Genomic DNA, 15,314 nt, shown 5'->3' with positions numbered 1-15,314 from the left:
GAGCCATTATTGTACCACTGCACCCCAGCCTGGGTGACAGACTGTGTCTCAAAAAAAAAAAAAAAAAACCCAGAAAAAAAAACAAAAACCACTCCAGTTCAGTAGAAACAATGGATTAGAGGAGTGGATCAAATGGATCAAAAGGAGGTGGAAGAAAGCATGAAAGCATGTTGGAAGTTAGTCTTTTTTTTTTTTTTTTTTTTTTAATGACAGAGCCAGTCGGGCACGGTGGCTCACGCTTGTAATCCCAGGACTTTGGGAGGCTGAAGCAAGAGGATCACGAGGCCAGGAGATCAAGACCATCCTGGCTAACACAGTGAAACCCTGTTTCTACTAAAAATAGAAAAAAAATTAGCTGGGCGTGGTGGCGGGCGCCTGCAGTCCCAGCTACTCAAGAGGCTGAGACAGGAGGATCGCTTGAACCTGGGAGGTGGAGGTTGCAGTAAACCAAGATTGCGCCACTGCACTGCAGCCTGGCAACAGAGCAAGACTCCATCTCAAAGAAAAAAAAATTGCACTGTCACCCAGGCTGGAGTGCAGTGGTGTGATCTCTGCTCACTGCCACCTCCGCCTCCCAGGTTCATGTGATTCTCCTGCCTGAGCCTCCGGAGTAGCTGGAATTACAGGCGCCCACGACCATGCGCAGCTAATTTTTTGTATATTTAGTAGAGATGGGGTTTCACTGTGTTGGCCAGGCTGGTCTTGAACTCCTGACCTTGTGATCCGCCCACCTCAGCCTCCCAAAGTGCTGGGATTATAGGCATGAGCTGCTGTACCCAGCCAAAAATTGTTATTATTTATTTATTATTTATTTATTTATTTTTGAGACAGAGTCTGGCTCTGTCACCCAGGCTGGAGTGCAGTGGCGCGATCTCAGCTCACTGCAAGCTCTGCCTCCCAAGTTCACGCCATTCTCCTGCCTTAGCCTCCCGAGTAGCTAGGACTTCGAGTAACTGTGACTACAGGCACCCGCCACCACGCCTGGCTAATTTTTTGTATTTTTAGTAGAGACGGGGTTTTACCATGTTAGCCAGGATGGTCTGGATCTCCTGTCCTCGCGATCCGCCTGCCTGGGCCTCCCAAAGTGTTGGGATTACAGGCGTGAGCCACTGCACCCGGTTTATTATTATTATTATTATTATTTTCTTTTTTTCTTTTTTTTTTTTTGAGACAGAGCCTCGCTCTGTAGCCCAGGCTGGAGTACAGTGGTGCAATCTTGGTTCACTGCAAGCTCTGCCTCCCAGGTTCACACCTCTCTCCTGCCTCAGCCTCCTGAGTAGCTGGGACTACAGGCACCCGCCACCACGCCCGGCTAATTTTTTGTATTTTTTTTAATAGAGACAAGGTTTCTACTGTGTTAGCCAGGATGGTCTCGATCTCCTGACCTCGTGATCCGCCCGCCTCGGCCTCCCAGAGTGCTGGGATTACAGGCATGAGCCACCGCGCCCGGCTTATTATTATTATTTTCTGAGATGGAGTCTTGCTCTGTCACCCAGGCTGGAATGCGGTGGCGCAATCTTGGCTCACTGTAACCTCCGCCTCCCCGGTTCAAGTGATTCTCCTGCCTCAGCCTCCCGAGTAGCTGTGAATACAGGCGCCTGCCACCAAGCCTGGCTAATTTTTGTATTTTTAGAAGAGAATGGTTTTCGCCATGTTGACCAGGCTGGTCTTGAACTCCTGAGCTGAAGGAGCTCTCCTGCCTCAGCCTCTCGCAGTGCTGGGATTACAGGCATGAGCCACCACACCCCGTCTCATGCAATGCATAATAACACATCAGAGTAAATGGGGTATCCATCCCCTCAAGTATTTACCCTTTGTGTTACAATCTAATTATACCCTTAGTTATTTTAAAATGTACAATTAAATTATAATTGATTATAGTCACCTTGTTGTGCTATCAAATACTAGGGCTTATTCATTCTTTCTATTTTTTGTAACCATTAACCATCCACACCTCCCACAGCCCCCAACTACCTTTCCCAGCCTTTGATAACCATCCTTCTACCCTCTATCTCCATGAATTCATTTTTAAAAAATTTTTCAGATCCCACAAATAAGTGAGAACATGTGATGTTTGTATTTCTGTGCCTTGCTTATTTCACTTAGCATAATGACCTCCAGTTTCATCCATATTGTTGCAAATAACAGGATTCATTCGTTTTTATGGCTCCTTCGTGTATAAGTACCACATTTTCTGTATCCTTCATCTGTTAAAGGACACTTATATTGCTTCCAAATCTTCCTCTTAGGCTCAAGCAATCCTCCCACCTCAGCCTTCTGAGTAGCTGGGACCACAGGTATGCACCATCTCATGTGGATAATTTTTTTTTTTTAATTTTTGTAGAGATGAGGTCTCCTTATGTTGCCCAGGCTGTTTTTTGTTTGTTTGTTTGTTTGTTTTGTGATGGAGTCTCGCTCTGTCACCCAGGCTGGAGTGCAGTGGTGCCATCTCAGCTCATTGTAACCTCCACCTCCCAGGTTCAAGCCATTCTCCTGCCTCAGTCTCCCGAGTAGCTGGGATTACAAGTGCCCGCCAAGACACCTGGCTCATTTTTTGTATTTTTGGTAGGGATGGGGCTTCCCCATGTTGGCCAGGTGGGTCTTGAACTCTTGACCTCCAGTGATCTGCCCGCCTTGGCCTGCCAAAGTGCTGGGATTACAGGCGTGAGTCATCGCACCTGGCCCTCCCAAACTGGTTTTGAACTCCTAGGTTCAAGACTCCTAGGTTCTTGGCCTGCCAAAGTGTTGGGATTACAGGTGTGAGCCACTGCACCCAGCTGCTCCCAAATCTTTGTGAACAGTGCTGCAACAAACACGGAAGTGCAGATCTCTCTGATACACTGATTTCCCTTCTTTTGGGTATATACTCAGCAGTGAGATTGCTGGATCATATCGTAGCTCTATTTTTAGTTTTTTAAGAAACCTCTAAAATGTTCTCCATAGTAGTTGCACTAATTTACATTCCCACCAACAGTGTTTGAGGGTTCCCTTTTCTCCACATCCTCACCAGCATTTGTTATTGCCAATCTTTTGGATATAAGCCATTTTAACTGGGGTGAGATGATATCTCATTGTAGCTTTGATTTGCATTTCTCTGATGATCCGTGATGTTGAGCACCTTTTCATACGCCTGTTTTCCATTTGTATGTCTTCTTTTGAGAAATGTCTATTCAAATGTTTTGCCTGTTTTCACTGGATTATATTTTTTCCCATAGAGTTGTTTGACCTTCTTATATATTCTGGTTATTAATCCCTTGTAAGAGAGGTAGTTTGCAAATATTTTTTTCCTATTCTGTGGATTATCTCTTCACTTTATCGATTATTTCCTATGCTGTACAGAGGCTTTTTAACTAGATGTGATCCCATTTGTCCATTTTTACTTTGGTTGCCTGTGCTTGTGGGGTATTACTCAAGAAATTTTACCCAGATCAATGTCCTGGAGAGTTTCTCCCTTTTCTTGTAGTCGTTTCATATCTCAAGGTCTTAGATTTAAGTCTTTAATTCATTTTGATTTAATTTTTGTATATGGTGAGAGATAGGGGTCTAGTTTTGTTCTTCTGCATATGGATATCCTGTTTTCCCAGCACCACTTATTGAAGAAACTGTCTTTTCCCCAGTATGTGTTCTTGGCACCTTTGTTGACAGTGAGTTCACTGTAGGTGTTTGGATTTGTTTCTGAGTCCTCTATTCTGTTCCATTGGTCTATATGTCTGTTTTTATGCCAGTACCATGCTGTTTTGGTTACTATAGCTCTGTAACAAAATTTGAAGTAAGATAATGTGATTCCTTCAGTTTTGTTCTTTTTGCTTAGTATAGCTTTGGCTATTCTGGGTCTTTTGTGGTTCCATATAAATTTTATGATTGTTTTTTCCATTTCTGTAAAGAATGTTACTGATATTTTGATAGTGATTACATTGAATCTATAGATTGCTTTCAGTACTATGGATATTTTAACAATATTGATGTCGGCTGGGCACGGTGGCTCACGCCTGTAATCCCAGCACTTTGGGAGGCCGAGACGGGCGGATCACGAGGTCAGGAGATCGAGACCATCCTGGCTAACACGGTGAAACCCCGTCTCTACTAAAAAATACAAAAAAACTAGCCGGGCGAGGTGGCGGGTGCCTGTAGTCCCAGCTACTCGGGAGGCTGAGGCAGGAGAATGGCGTGAACCTGGGGGGCGGAGCTTGCAGTGAGCTGAGATCCGGCCACTGCACTCCAGCCTGGGCGACAGAGCGAGACTCCGTCTGAAAAAAAAAAAAAAAAAAAAAAAAAAAAAACAATATTGATTCTTCCAATTCATGAACATGGAGTATCTTTCCATTTTTTTGTGTCCTCTTCAATTTATTTTGTGTTTTATGGTTTTCAATATAGATATTTTTTTCTTTGGTTAAGCTAATTCCTAGGTATTTGATTTTATTTGTAGCTGTTGTAAATGGGATTACTTTATTTCTTTTCCAGACTGTTCAGAAATTAGTCTTGACTCAAACATCTCACCCTGCCTAACATTAACATTCTCTATAGCAAATGTCTATTTTGTTGTTGTTAACAACTTACCTGAAAAATTAGCAACAGACATCTTTGTCTAATCACTGTGGTTGTAGGAAAATCCAGGTTCTTTTCACATGAACAGGAAAGATTAGGCTCGCAGAAACTTTGAGGGGCAAGGAGGATGGAATTTATTGGGGAAAAAGGAAAAACAACACAGCAAAGCAAGAGAGGGATTCCTGTTAACAGGCCCTCATCTCACAGATTGAATCCCAGGTTCCTCACAGGAACAGGAGGGGCCAGGCTCCTCCCCACTGCAAACAGCATGAACTTCCATGGCTCCACCCCATTCTCCCAGTGCACAGGCCAGTTAGAGGTTCTCTGGGAACTCCTTTATACTTGGCTGTCTCATTTCCCCATCTAAAGAAGTACATCTAACTGCCCTTAGAGTGAGGCTAAGGACAAAGACCGATCTTAACTGCTTCCTGCTGGCAGGGGGTGCTGTTTTGGGAAGATGGCAGTCAGATCTCTCTCAGAGGCCTATCTTAGGGTCCCCTGCAGAAGGGGCCATCATCCAAGGCTCTGGTTGCATGTCTGTTTGGAGTTTGATGACCTGAAGCTGAGAAGAGACAAACTGGGTTATTAGAAAACATGTGTCAAAACTAAAACAAGGGTAAGGACAGGTGAAAAATCCTGAGACCCTTTACCAGTTTGCATGGGGGAGGGAGGCCAAAAGCCCAGCTGGTAAAAACACTTTTACCCTTTTGCTGGCATGTCAGGCTTCTGGGTTCCCTTCCCCTGGGCCCAATCCTAAGTCAGCCACTTTAAAGTTTGGGAAATTAACTCTTTCTCAGTTTGGAGGATGTATCTGAGGGGAGTATCCCGTCGTGTGGAGACACAATTACCTATTTGTAAAGAGAGAACAGGGGAGGAAAAAGAAAAAAAAGTGTTTTTTCAAAGGAGTCCCAGGAGTTCAAGATGCACTCAAAAGAAATACAAACTAAAGGTGAATGGCTACTCATCCAGAAAGAGGGAAGCAGGCACCCCTGGTTCCTTTCTCTTCCTAGCAAATACCTGGGGTATGTGAGGGAGGGAAAGTGAGGCATTCCTTTTTCTTTCCACCATCCTTGTGTCCCTGAGTTCTGGTGACTGCAACAGCATGCCACCCATGGGTGTTAAAGAGGCTTTCGCCCATGTTAACTAGGGGGGGTGGGGGTGGGAATTATTCACTCTACCCACATATGCCTTATCTCCCCTGCTGTCAGTAGCCTTGAATTCCCTAGACTTCCTTTATGCCATGGATACTAGCATGACTTTTATTCATGAAACAGGAAGCTTGGCTTAACCGGCAGGAGTCAGCCACACTCACCTGTGCCGTGCCTTTTAACTTCCATTGTCATCTTCCTCTGGATCCCTCAGATCCAGTCTTCTTTCCTAGAGCTTTGACCCGAAGCTTGGAATTGAGTTTGAGACAAAAATGTGTCTTGGAGGGAGTTGCACGGACTCTTTATCGTGAGCCAAATGCTAAAGTGAAGCTGTGGAATTGAGTCCTCCTGTAACAAGGGAGAGAAAAGGATGTCTTGTGACACACCCAGATAACTGGAGGCTATAGTTATGCCTGCTAGGATTTGGGTGCATGGTGCTTGTCTTTGGTTAGCTCCCTTGGTCTTGCTTTCCAAAAAGGAAACCTCCGGGTGATGGGCACCCTATTTATTCTCATTGCCGGGTGGGATTTGATGTATAATTGCTCAGAACTAGAATATTGATTGAGATTTCTACATTACTCATCCCTTTTGTTCTTTCTGAGTTGTAGCTGGAGATTGCTGGTTGGTTCACAGGAACAAGCAGGGTTAGTCTAAAATGTAGGGAAAGACTTAAAAACAACTAATGAGTTTAGAATTTAATGACAAATGAAGCTGGGCGCAGTGGCTCACGCCTGTAATCCCAGCACTTTGGGAGGCCAAGGTGGGTGGATCATGAGGTCAAGTTATCCAGACCATCCTGGCCAACATGGTGAAACCCCGTCTCTACTAAAAATACAAAAATTAGCTGTGGTGGTGCGCACCTGTAGTTCCAGCTACTCAGGAGGCTGAGACAGGAGGATTGCTTGAACCCTGGGGGCAGAGGTTGCAGTGAGCCGAGATCGTGCCACTGCGCTCCAGCCTGGCAACAGAGCAAGACTCCGTCTCAAAAAACAAATAAAACAAACAAACAAAAATAATTTAATGACATATGTATACGTTTTGAAACATAATTTCTTTCTTAGCAGTCCTCATTTTTTTTTTTTTCAAATTTTCTTTTGTTACCAGTTCTCATTTTTGTTGAAAAATCATGATAGGACTGAGTTGTTTGCAAAATAGACTTTAGTCTTATAGTTGGCCTAATTAGTTGCATACAGTGCAGCAAGAATAACTATTTCTACATAGGCCTTTTACATTGGCTTTGATGCAACTCTGTTTCACAAGGACTCTTAGAGAAGACCTTTTAAAGCCCAGCCCAGCCAAGGGTTTTTATCCTCCAATACCTGTGAGTTGGGTGATCCTCTTCTCTTAAGGTCCCAAGATAAACTTGGAACTCCTGGGCCAGTTAGAAAGTGACATTCTTCGGTGGCTCAAGCCTGTAATCCCAGCACTTTGGGAGGCCGAGACGGGTGGATCACGAGGTCAGGAGATCGAGACCATCCTGGATAACACGGTGAAACCCCGTCTCTACTAAGAAATACAAAAAACTAGCCGGGCGAGGTGGCGGGCGCCTGTAGTCCCAGCTACTCGGGAGGCTGAGGCCGGAGAATGGCGTGAACCCGGGAGGCGGAGCTTGCAGTGAACTGAGATCCGGCCACTGCACTCCAGCCTGGGCTACAGAGCAAGACTCCGTCTCAAAAAAAAAAAAAAAAAAAAAGAAAGTGACATTCTTGGCTGGGCGCGGTGGCTCACGCCTGTAATCCCAGCACTTTGGGAGGCCGAGGCGGGCGGATCACAAGGTCAGGAGATTGAGACCATCCCTGGCTGACATGGTGAAACCCCGTCTCTACCAAAAATACAAAAAAAAAATTAGCCGGGTGTGGTGCCACATGCCTGTAGTCCCAGCTACTCAGGAGGCTGAGGCAGGAGAATAGCTTGAACCTGGGAGATGGAGGTTGCAGTGAGCCAAGATCATGTCACTGCACTCCAGTCTGGGCAACAGAGCAAGACTCTGTCTCAAAAAAAAAAAAAAAAAAGTGGCATTCTTTACTGACCACAGGTCAGGAATCCTGCACAGGGACTGTGTAGGCAAGGGTATGAAGCCAGTTTTTTTCCCCAGGGAGATTTTTTTGGCTCTGCAACTCGAGCTTGACTGTTTAAGGGAAGCATACCCTTGCATTCAAAGCCTTGGTAAAACAACCAGTTTCTCCAATTGCATCCTGTTGCAAAAGAAAATGGATTCTTACTGCACTGATGCAAACAACTATATTACCACAAGTTAAAAATACTCACAGAGGCCGGGTGCAGTGGCTCACGCCTGTAATTCCAGCACTTTGGGAGGCCGAGGTGAGCGGATCACCTGAGGTCAAGGGTTCGAGACCAGCCTGGCCAACATGGTGAAACCCCGTCTCTACTAAAAATATAAAAATTAGCCAGGCGTGGTGGCAGGCGCCTGTAATCCCAGCTACTCGGGAGGCTGAGGCAGGAGAATCACTTGAACCCGGGAGGCAGAGGTTACAGTGAGCCGAGATCGTGACATTGCACTTGTGCCTGGGGGACAAGAATGAGACTTCATCTCAAAAAACAAACAAAAAAGAATACTCACAGATAGTTTCCAAATTCCAGAGGAACAAGGTCGAGAGAAACAAAAAACATGCTCTAGATTTTGGTCACAAGAGTATACCTTATTCAATTTATGAAAGGCCATAAATAGTTCAAAATAAGTTTCCTTGACTCCGAAAAACAAAACAAGGATCAGCAATATTCCAAGAAAAAGTTAAAAAGTTTGCTTCAGTTTCTTGAGTACATTCATTGAACTCTTGTTTTACTTGATATTTATGAACATTTTAGCTCTTCATGAATCTTGTATGTTTTTCCTTTATTCCAATGTCACAATCTCCAAAGTTATCAGAAACCTGTATTTGAGAGTACCTGTCAAAGTTCTATAGCTTATTATAAACCATGTTTTGAAAAGGATTAAAACAAAACAACAATTATCTGTGAATAACAAAATGTTCAGGGTAGTTACACTTAGAAGCACAATTGACAAAGAAGTTTGATTATCTCCGTGGTTTACAAAACTTAATTATGATTGAGAGCATATACTCAGACATTAGAATTTTAGAAATTCCCACAATTTCGGAATATGTATTATTCACCAAAATATAACCTAAAGAAGATTGAACATAGTCCCATGTACCTAAATGTTTCAAATAATCCTGTTTACCTCTCTTTTCTGGACACTGCAGGGGCCCTTCTGAAGTATTTGAAAAGCCAGGTGTCAGGAAAGACAATTGTGAAACTGAAGTTTGATTTTGGTCTCGGACTCCTGACCTCAGGTGATTCACGCCTGCCTCAGCCTCCCAAACTGCTGGGATTACAGGCGTGAGCCACTGGGCCTGGCCTTATTTATTTATTTTTTTTTTGAGACGGAGTCTCGCTCTGTCGTCCAGGCTGGAGTGCAGTGGCCAGATCTCAGCTCACTGCAAGCTCCGCCTCCCGGGTTCCCGCCATTCTCCTGCCTCAGCCTCCCGAGTAGCTGGGACCACAGGCGCCGCCACCTCGCCCGGCTAATTTTTTGTGTTTTTTTTTTTTTTAGTAGAGACGGGGTTTCGCCGTGTTAGCCAGGATGGTCTCGATCTCCTGACCTTGTGATCCGCCTGTCTCGGCCTCCCAAAGTGCTGGGATTACAGGCTTGAGCCACCACGCCCGGCCTATTTTTATTTATTTATTATTTATTTTTGAGACAGAGTCTCACTCTGTCACCTAGGCTGGAGTGCAGAGGTGCAATCTCAGCTCACTGCAACCTCCACCTCCTGGGTTCAAGTGATTCTCCTGCCGCAGCCTCCTGAGTAGCTGGGACTACAGGCCCCTGCCACCACATCCAGCTAATTTTTGAATTTTTAGTACAGATGGGTTTTTACCATGTTGGCTTGGATGGTCTCATCTCCTGACCTTGTGATCCACCCGCCTTGGCCTCCCAAAGTGTTGGGATTACAGGCGTGAGCCATTGCACCCAGCTATTTATTTTTTTTGAGATGGAGTCTCACTGTCACCCAGGCTGGAGTGTAGTAGTACAATCTCAGCTCACTGCAGCCTCCAACTCCTGGGGTCAAGGGGTTCTCTTGCCTCAGCCTCCTCAGTAGCTGGGATTACAGGCAGCTGCCACCACTCCCGGCTAATTTTTGTATTTTTAGTACAGATGGGGTTTCACTGTGTTGGCTAATCTGGTCTTGAACTCCTGACCTTAAGTGATCCACCTGCCTTGGCCTTCCAAAGTGCTGGGATTACAGGTGACTGCCACCACGCCCAGCCTAAAATATATTTCAAAATATATTTATCTGAGTTCCTCAAAGGTAGAGTCCATGTCTTTTGTCCCCAGAACCTAGTACAAAGTCTTGTATCTCATAGTTACTCAGTGAATGTTAATTTAATGGATGAATCGGTCACACTAGCAATTGCAAAGTTTCTCTCAGGCCCTAACCTTGGCTGCAAGGAGTTTGTAGAGATCTCCCCTCCCCACACCCTCCATTTACGATGTCATCAGACTGTGGTAAGCCATTCAATGAGTGCTTAGCATGAATCCGACACAGTGCTAATTACCTGTAATTCTCAAAATGTCCTTAAGAGGTGGCTACTAATATGTCCTCATTTCACACTTAACCTTAATCCCAGCTATTCGATTACAATCCTGGTTACCAGACCTGGCTCACGTCACCTAGCTAATAACGGAAGAGCCCACATGTGTTTGCCATAGGAATTGGCATTTTCATGTCCAGCTCTCTAGCCCCAAAGATTTCAACCTCTTAGAGCCGTAACAGATTGGAATAAGAATCCTCTCCAGGAATCTCTCCCAATATGCTGGAACCTAAAAGGAAATAAAAACCCCTACTCTGATCAGCGTAGACTGGGCCATGGTGAAAAGGAATGGATGATGTTCCAGGTGTGAGGAAGTGCAGCTTTTTAGCCTGCCAGTTATTTTTCAGTCAGCCAGTTGCAGGAAATGAGGCACACTGCTTTCCATAACTGACTTGTCTTGCAACTTTCTGAACAAGTCACACCTCCTTGACCTGTTTTTTTTTTTTGAGATAGAGTCTCGCTCTGTTGCCCAGGCTGGAGTGCAGTGGCAAGATCTTGGCTCCCTGCAACATCTGCCTCCCGGGTTCAAGTGATTCTCCTGCCTTAGCCTCCTGAGTAGCTAGGATTACAGGCGCCTGCCACCACGCCTGGCTAATTTTCGTATTTTTAGTAGAGACGGGGTTTCACCATGTTGGCCAGGCTGGAACTTTGGCCTATTTATTTTATTTATTTATTATTTATTTATTTTTGAGACAGAGTCTTGCTCTGTTGCCCAGGTTGGAGTGCAGTGGCCAGCTCTCGGCTCACTGCAACTTCTGCCTCCCGGGTTCAAATATTCTCTTGCCTCACCGAGTAGCTGGGATTATAGGCGCCCGCCACCACGCCCGGCTACTTTTTGTATTTTTTAGTAGAGACGGGGTTTCACCATCTTGGCCAGGCTGGTCTTGAACTCTTGACCTCGTGATCCATCAGCCTAGGCCTCTCAAAGTGCTGGGATTACAGGCGTGAGCCACCGCGCCTGGCCCCTTTGCTTATTTTTCTAAGAAACAGACTAATACCGATCTCACTAGTAGCATTGTTAAGATTAAACAAGATAGCTAATAGCTTTAAAGGGTCTAATCACAGTACCCCTACATGTAGTAGTCACTCAGCAAATCATAGCCAGGAGTGGACGAAAAGCGCTGGGAGCATTAAACCAGCCAGATTTGGAGTCTGGGTAGGGCCTAAGACGATGGCATCAGCGGATTGGGCCAGCCAAAGGGGAGGGGTTCAGAGGGAGGAGCCAGCCGCCTTCCGCTGCAGCCCCGAGCTTTGAATCAAGCGCGGTAGTTTCAGCTGTAGCCAATCCTAGAACAAAATCTTCTTGCGTCAGTTGTTGCTGAGGCCCAGATCTCACCCAGATCAGTTCTAGTCGCTGCTGCTAGTACCCGTCCTTGGCTCTTGCGTGTCCGTCCGTTACGACTCAGAGGACGGAGAGAAAGTCTAAGTCACCTTCCTCAGTATCCAGGCCGGAAGGAGACTCTCGGCTACTCGCCCTAAACATGGAGAGCAGCACTGGCTTCCCTGTCTCTGGATGCCGCAGGGGCGTCCTGTCAGGAGTTGTAGTGGCAAGATTCCAGTTCTTATGCGACTTGGTGGAGAAGCAGGAAGTTGCTGTTTATCGGACAAGGCGGGCTAGGGAGGGAAACAACCCTGCGGAGCCATATGGAGAGGGCAGGAGGTGTCCTTAGATAATGGTAGGCCTGCGGCGGACGGTGGGGCGGTGTTGAGTCCTGGCCCTTTAAACCCGAGGGGGAGGACCCGGAAGTGGATGGGCGGGGCGAAGGGCCCTCGTATATAAGAGGGCCCCAGCCGCGCGGGGTCTCTAATCTGCCATTTTCTGTCCCTGAGTGAGTCTCTGGCGTCCCAAATTGCCTGTTTTTCTCACAGGCTCTATTCCGTTCGCTGGTTCGCCACCTCAGGGGAACGATGGCCACTGAGTCCACAGCTACTGCCGCCGTCGCCGCGGAGCTGGTTTCTGCCAACAAGTAAGCGGGACTGGAAAGCTTGAGGCACTGGCCAGTCCGCGGGGAGGGCAAATGGACGGGGGCTCCGGAGAAGGGACAGACCGGTGGGCGGGCGTACTTGCCTTCCCGGGAGCAGCTGTCGCTGTTCGGGAAGGCCCGGTCACTGGAGCAGTCCTCCTCTGGCTTGAGAGCCTCGCGCACCAGCGGTAACGGCGGTCGGCTGGCGCCCCCTGCCCCGCTTTTTGCGGCCGCCATCTTGCCGGGGGCAGCGGCGGCTGTATCCATCGCCTGCCCCTCTCCTTCCTCCCCCGGCCCGGGGCGGTTGGCCGGGAGGCGGGGCCCTGGCGCACGAGTTGGCCTTCACTCCCCTTCTGTCCCCAGCGTGTGCCTCGGGTAGAGTCCCTGGATAACCCAGGAATATAACCAACGGAGATTTGGCGCCAAAAGAAAAAAAAAAAAACCCTGCACGAGGAAGGAGGCTGGACCTGAGGGGTCGGGGTGGGCGGGGCCTTGCTGAGGGCGGGGTTTTGCGCGCGAGCGTTAGCTTCCCTTGCCGGCTCTGGAGCAGGGGGCGGGGCCTTGAGGAGGCGGGAAAACTCTATTGTTTGGGGCCGCTGCGGCTCCAGCGGGAGCATTTGGACTATTCTGTGGGACCGGTGAGGCTAGTTCCGCCCCTCACGCCTCGCTCACGTCTTGTGCTGGGAGATAGTTATCGCTCCCCTCGACTCCGTGAGCCCCTGCCTGTGGTGGGGAGGATTGTAGTTCTTTAGACTTCAGAGGTGTTGCCTTGTTCGGGGGAACATTATCCGGACGCAAAGCGTCTTCAGGAAGCGCCGTCTGGAGCTCTCACCAGCACTGTTTGGTTGCTAGGTGAATCGGCAGTAGTGTGCACGAAGTGGAGAAGGGCTGGAGGGAAACAAGATAGGATTGCTTTGAAAGCAGCACAATGCCACTCAGGCGTAATCTATTTTTTGAACAGTGGAGGGAAACACTACATGAGTTCAAGGAAACAAGTGCTGTTTCCCATACAGTAGGTCTGATTTCCCAATCTTGCCTTATTTTTTTAGTGATCTGGTTCTGTTTTTTTTTCTTTTTCTAATCTTGTGCGCTTTAGAGGTTAGCTGCCTTCCCTGTGAACGGAATGGTTGCTGTGAAGTTTTTTAAATTGATATTCTATAGGCTTACACTCTGTCATGATTATGTCTTAGTTTGCTTATAGTTAGAGATTTACTTACATCTTTGCTTACCACCTTTTGTTTTCTCTGCATTCTTGTAGAGCAGTGGTTCTCAAGTCACCCTGACAATCATCTGGGAACTCATGGGAAATATAATTTTAATTTCAAACTCCCATTACCTGCCTCTTTCCCCATTGATTCGATATGAGCAGTATAGATAGGGCTTGAGAGTCGTACTATAGCTGTTATAAAAAGAGCTCCTTTTTATAATGTTTCCTGGATAGCTCTGGCAGTCAGTATTTCACTGACAGGTGTGTGTTTTTGTTTTGTTTTTGCAGACAGGGTCTGGCTCTCACATCCAGGCTAGAGTGCAGTGTTGTGGTCATAGCTCACTGCAACCTCGAACTCCTGGGCTCAAGTGATCCTCCCTAGTAGCTTGGGACTACAGTCGCCACGCCTGGCTAAGTTTTTGTCTTGATGTTGCCCAGGCTGGTCTCAGACTCTTGGGCTCAAGCAATCCTCCCGCCTTGGTCTCCCAAGGTGTTGGGGTTACAGGTGTGAGCCACTGCGCAGGACCAGGTGTGTGTATGTGTTTTTTTATTTTTATTTTTATTTTTTTGAGATAAAAGTATGCAACAAATATCTCTTGCAGGTCCCCTGTGTCTTGCCAGAGTTAGGTCATTAGTGAACTTAGTCTCAGCTTCCTGGCAGGTTATACGTACAGAAAGTTTATATGTGGCTACAAGAAAGCAAACCATTTAAGTAGTTCCTCACACCATAAATTGAAAGCTAAAACTGAGCAATTATATGTGCTGGGTGTGTGTGTGTGCGTGTGTGTGTGGTAGGGGGCAGGGTCTCTGTCACCCAGGCTGGAGTGCAGTGATGCCATCATCGCCCACTGCACCCTCTACCTCCTGGGCTCAAGTGATTTTCCCACCTCAGCCTCCTGAGTAGCTGGGATTACAGGCGCACACCACAAGACCCAGCTGATTCTAGTATTTATTTTATAGAGACGGGTTTCACCATGTTGCCCAAGCTGGTCTCCCAACTCCTAGGCTCAAGGGATCCACCCACCTGGGCCTCTGAAAGTGCTGAGGTTACCGGCGTGAGCCACCAAGCCTGGCTGGTATTTTCATTTCATTCCCTCGTTTCCCCATCTAATTAGTGTGAGAGAACAATGAAAGCATGTGCCTCAGTTAAGTAAGTTAGTGGGGACATTTAGAAGTAGAGTTTATAAGGTCCTCATGTTTAAGGGTAGGTTAAAGAAAATGACTTGAATTTAGACTTTAGGTAAGAATGTACATTATACTTCGAGGATAAACATTGAAAGAATAAATATAACTTCCGAACCAGTAGAAAGGAAAAAAAATGGAATGAGAAATAAACCTCAGTTCAGGTTTTTTAAATTTAGGAAATGGGGATCTTACTGTGTTGCCCAGGCTGGATTCCCAACTCCTAGTCTCAAGCAATCCTTCCACCTCAGCCTTCTGGGTAGCTGGGACTACAGGTATGCATCACCTCACCTGGCTTACAGTTGGCTTTGATACTAGCTTCATTGCTTCAGTAGTGATCTTGGACCACAGTTTTGTCATCTGCAAAAAGTCTTAGGTTGGCTTTTGTCCCCTCATGCCATTAAAACAGTATTGTTTAAGGTGATGTATATCTAAATGTTAAATTAATCCTGTCATTCTTAGCTTTCTAACTAGTTCTCGGTTTTTTTTTTCTTTTTTTTTTTCTTTTTTTCGAGAGGGAGTTTTGTCACCTAGGGTGGAGTGCAGTGGCATAATCTCCGCTCACTGCAACTTCCGCCTCCCAGGTTAAAGCAATTCTCCTGCCTCAGCCCCCCAAGTAGCTGGGACTGCAGGTGTGCAACACCACACCTGGCT

The 15,314-nt window shown here is 46.6% G+C and overlaps 1 protein-coding gene and 1 long non-coding RNA gene across 8 annotated transcripts in view; one reads left to right on the top strand and one right to left on the bottom strand.

Annotated features, from left to right (window-relative positions):
- Positions 1-4,663: 4,663 nt before the first annotated feature.
- On the bottom strand, positions 4,664-12,025 carry LOC105494945 (uncharacterized). 3 transcript variants are annotated; one of them, XR_011621579.1, is made up of 3 exons: positions 10,272-12,025; positions 5,858-6,041; positions 4,664-5,107 (listed from the first exon to the last, which is right to left on the bottom strand). It is a non-coding gene; the product is annotated as an uncharacterized lncRNA (long non-coding RNA). The 3 variants fall into 3 exon arrangements; XR_011621580.1 differs by having other exon boundaries at positions 4,664-5,393; positions 10,561-12,025; XR_011621578.1 differs by having other exon boundaries at positions 10,561-12,025.
- Positions 12,026-12,098: 73 nt separating this feature from the next.
- The window catches only part of NAS (nuclear autoantigenic sperm protein), a 38,752-nt gene continuing 35,536 nt past the window's right edge, over positions 12,099-15,314 (top strand). The window contains exon 1 of one of the 5 annotated variants that reach the window (XM_011764007.3): positions 12,099-12,274. In XM_011764007.3, coding sequence (XP_011762309.1) covers positions 12,216-12,274 — 59 coding nt within the window. In that variant the 5' untranslated portion in view covers positions 12,099-12,215. The remainder of the gene's footprint in view (positions 12,275-15,314) is intronic. The other 4 variants (XM_011764011.3, XM_011764009.3, XM_011764010.3 and 1 more) reach the window with 4 other exon arrangements.

The sequence above is a fragment of the Macaca nemestrina genome, chromosome 1 (genome assembly GCF_043159975.1).
Source record: "Macaca nemestrina isolate mMacNem1 chromosome 1, mMacNem.hap1, whole genome shotgun sequence".
NCBI classification, from domain to species: Eukaryota; Metazoa; Chordata; class Mammalia; order Primates; family Cercopithecidae; genus Macaca; species Macaca nemestrina.
Note: the sequence above shows the minus strand (reverse complement) of the source record. Positions and strands in the feature narration are given on the sequence as shown.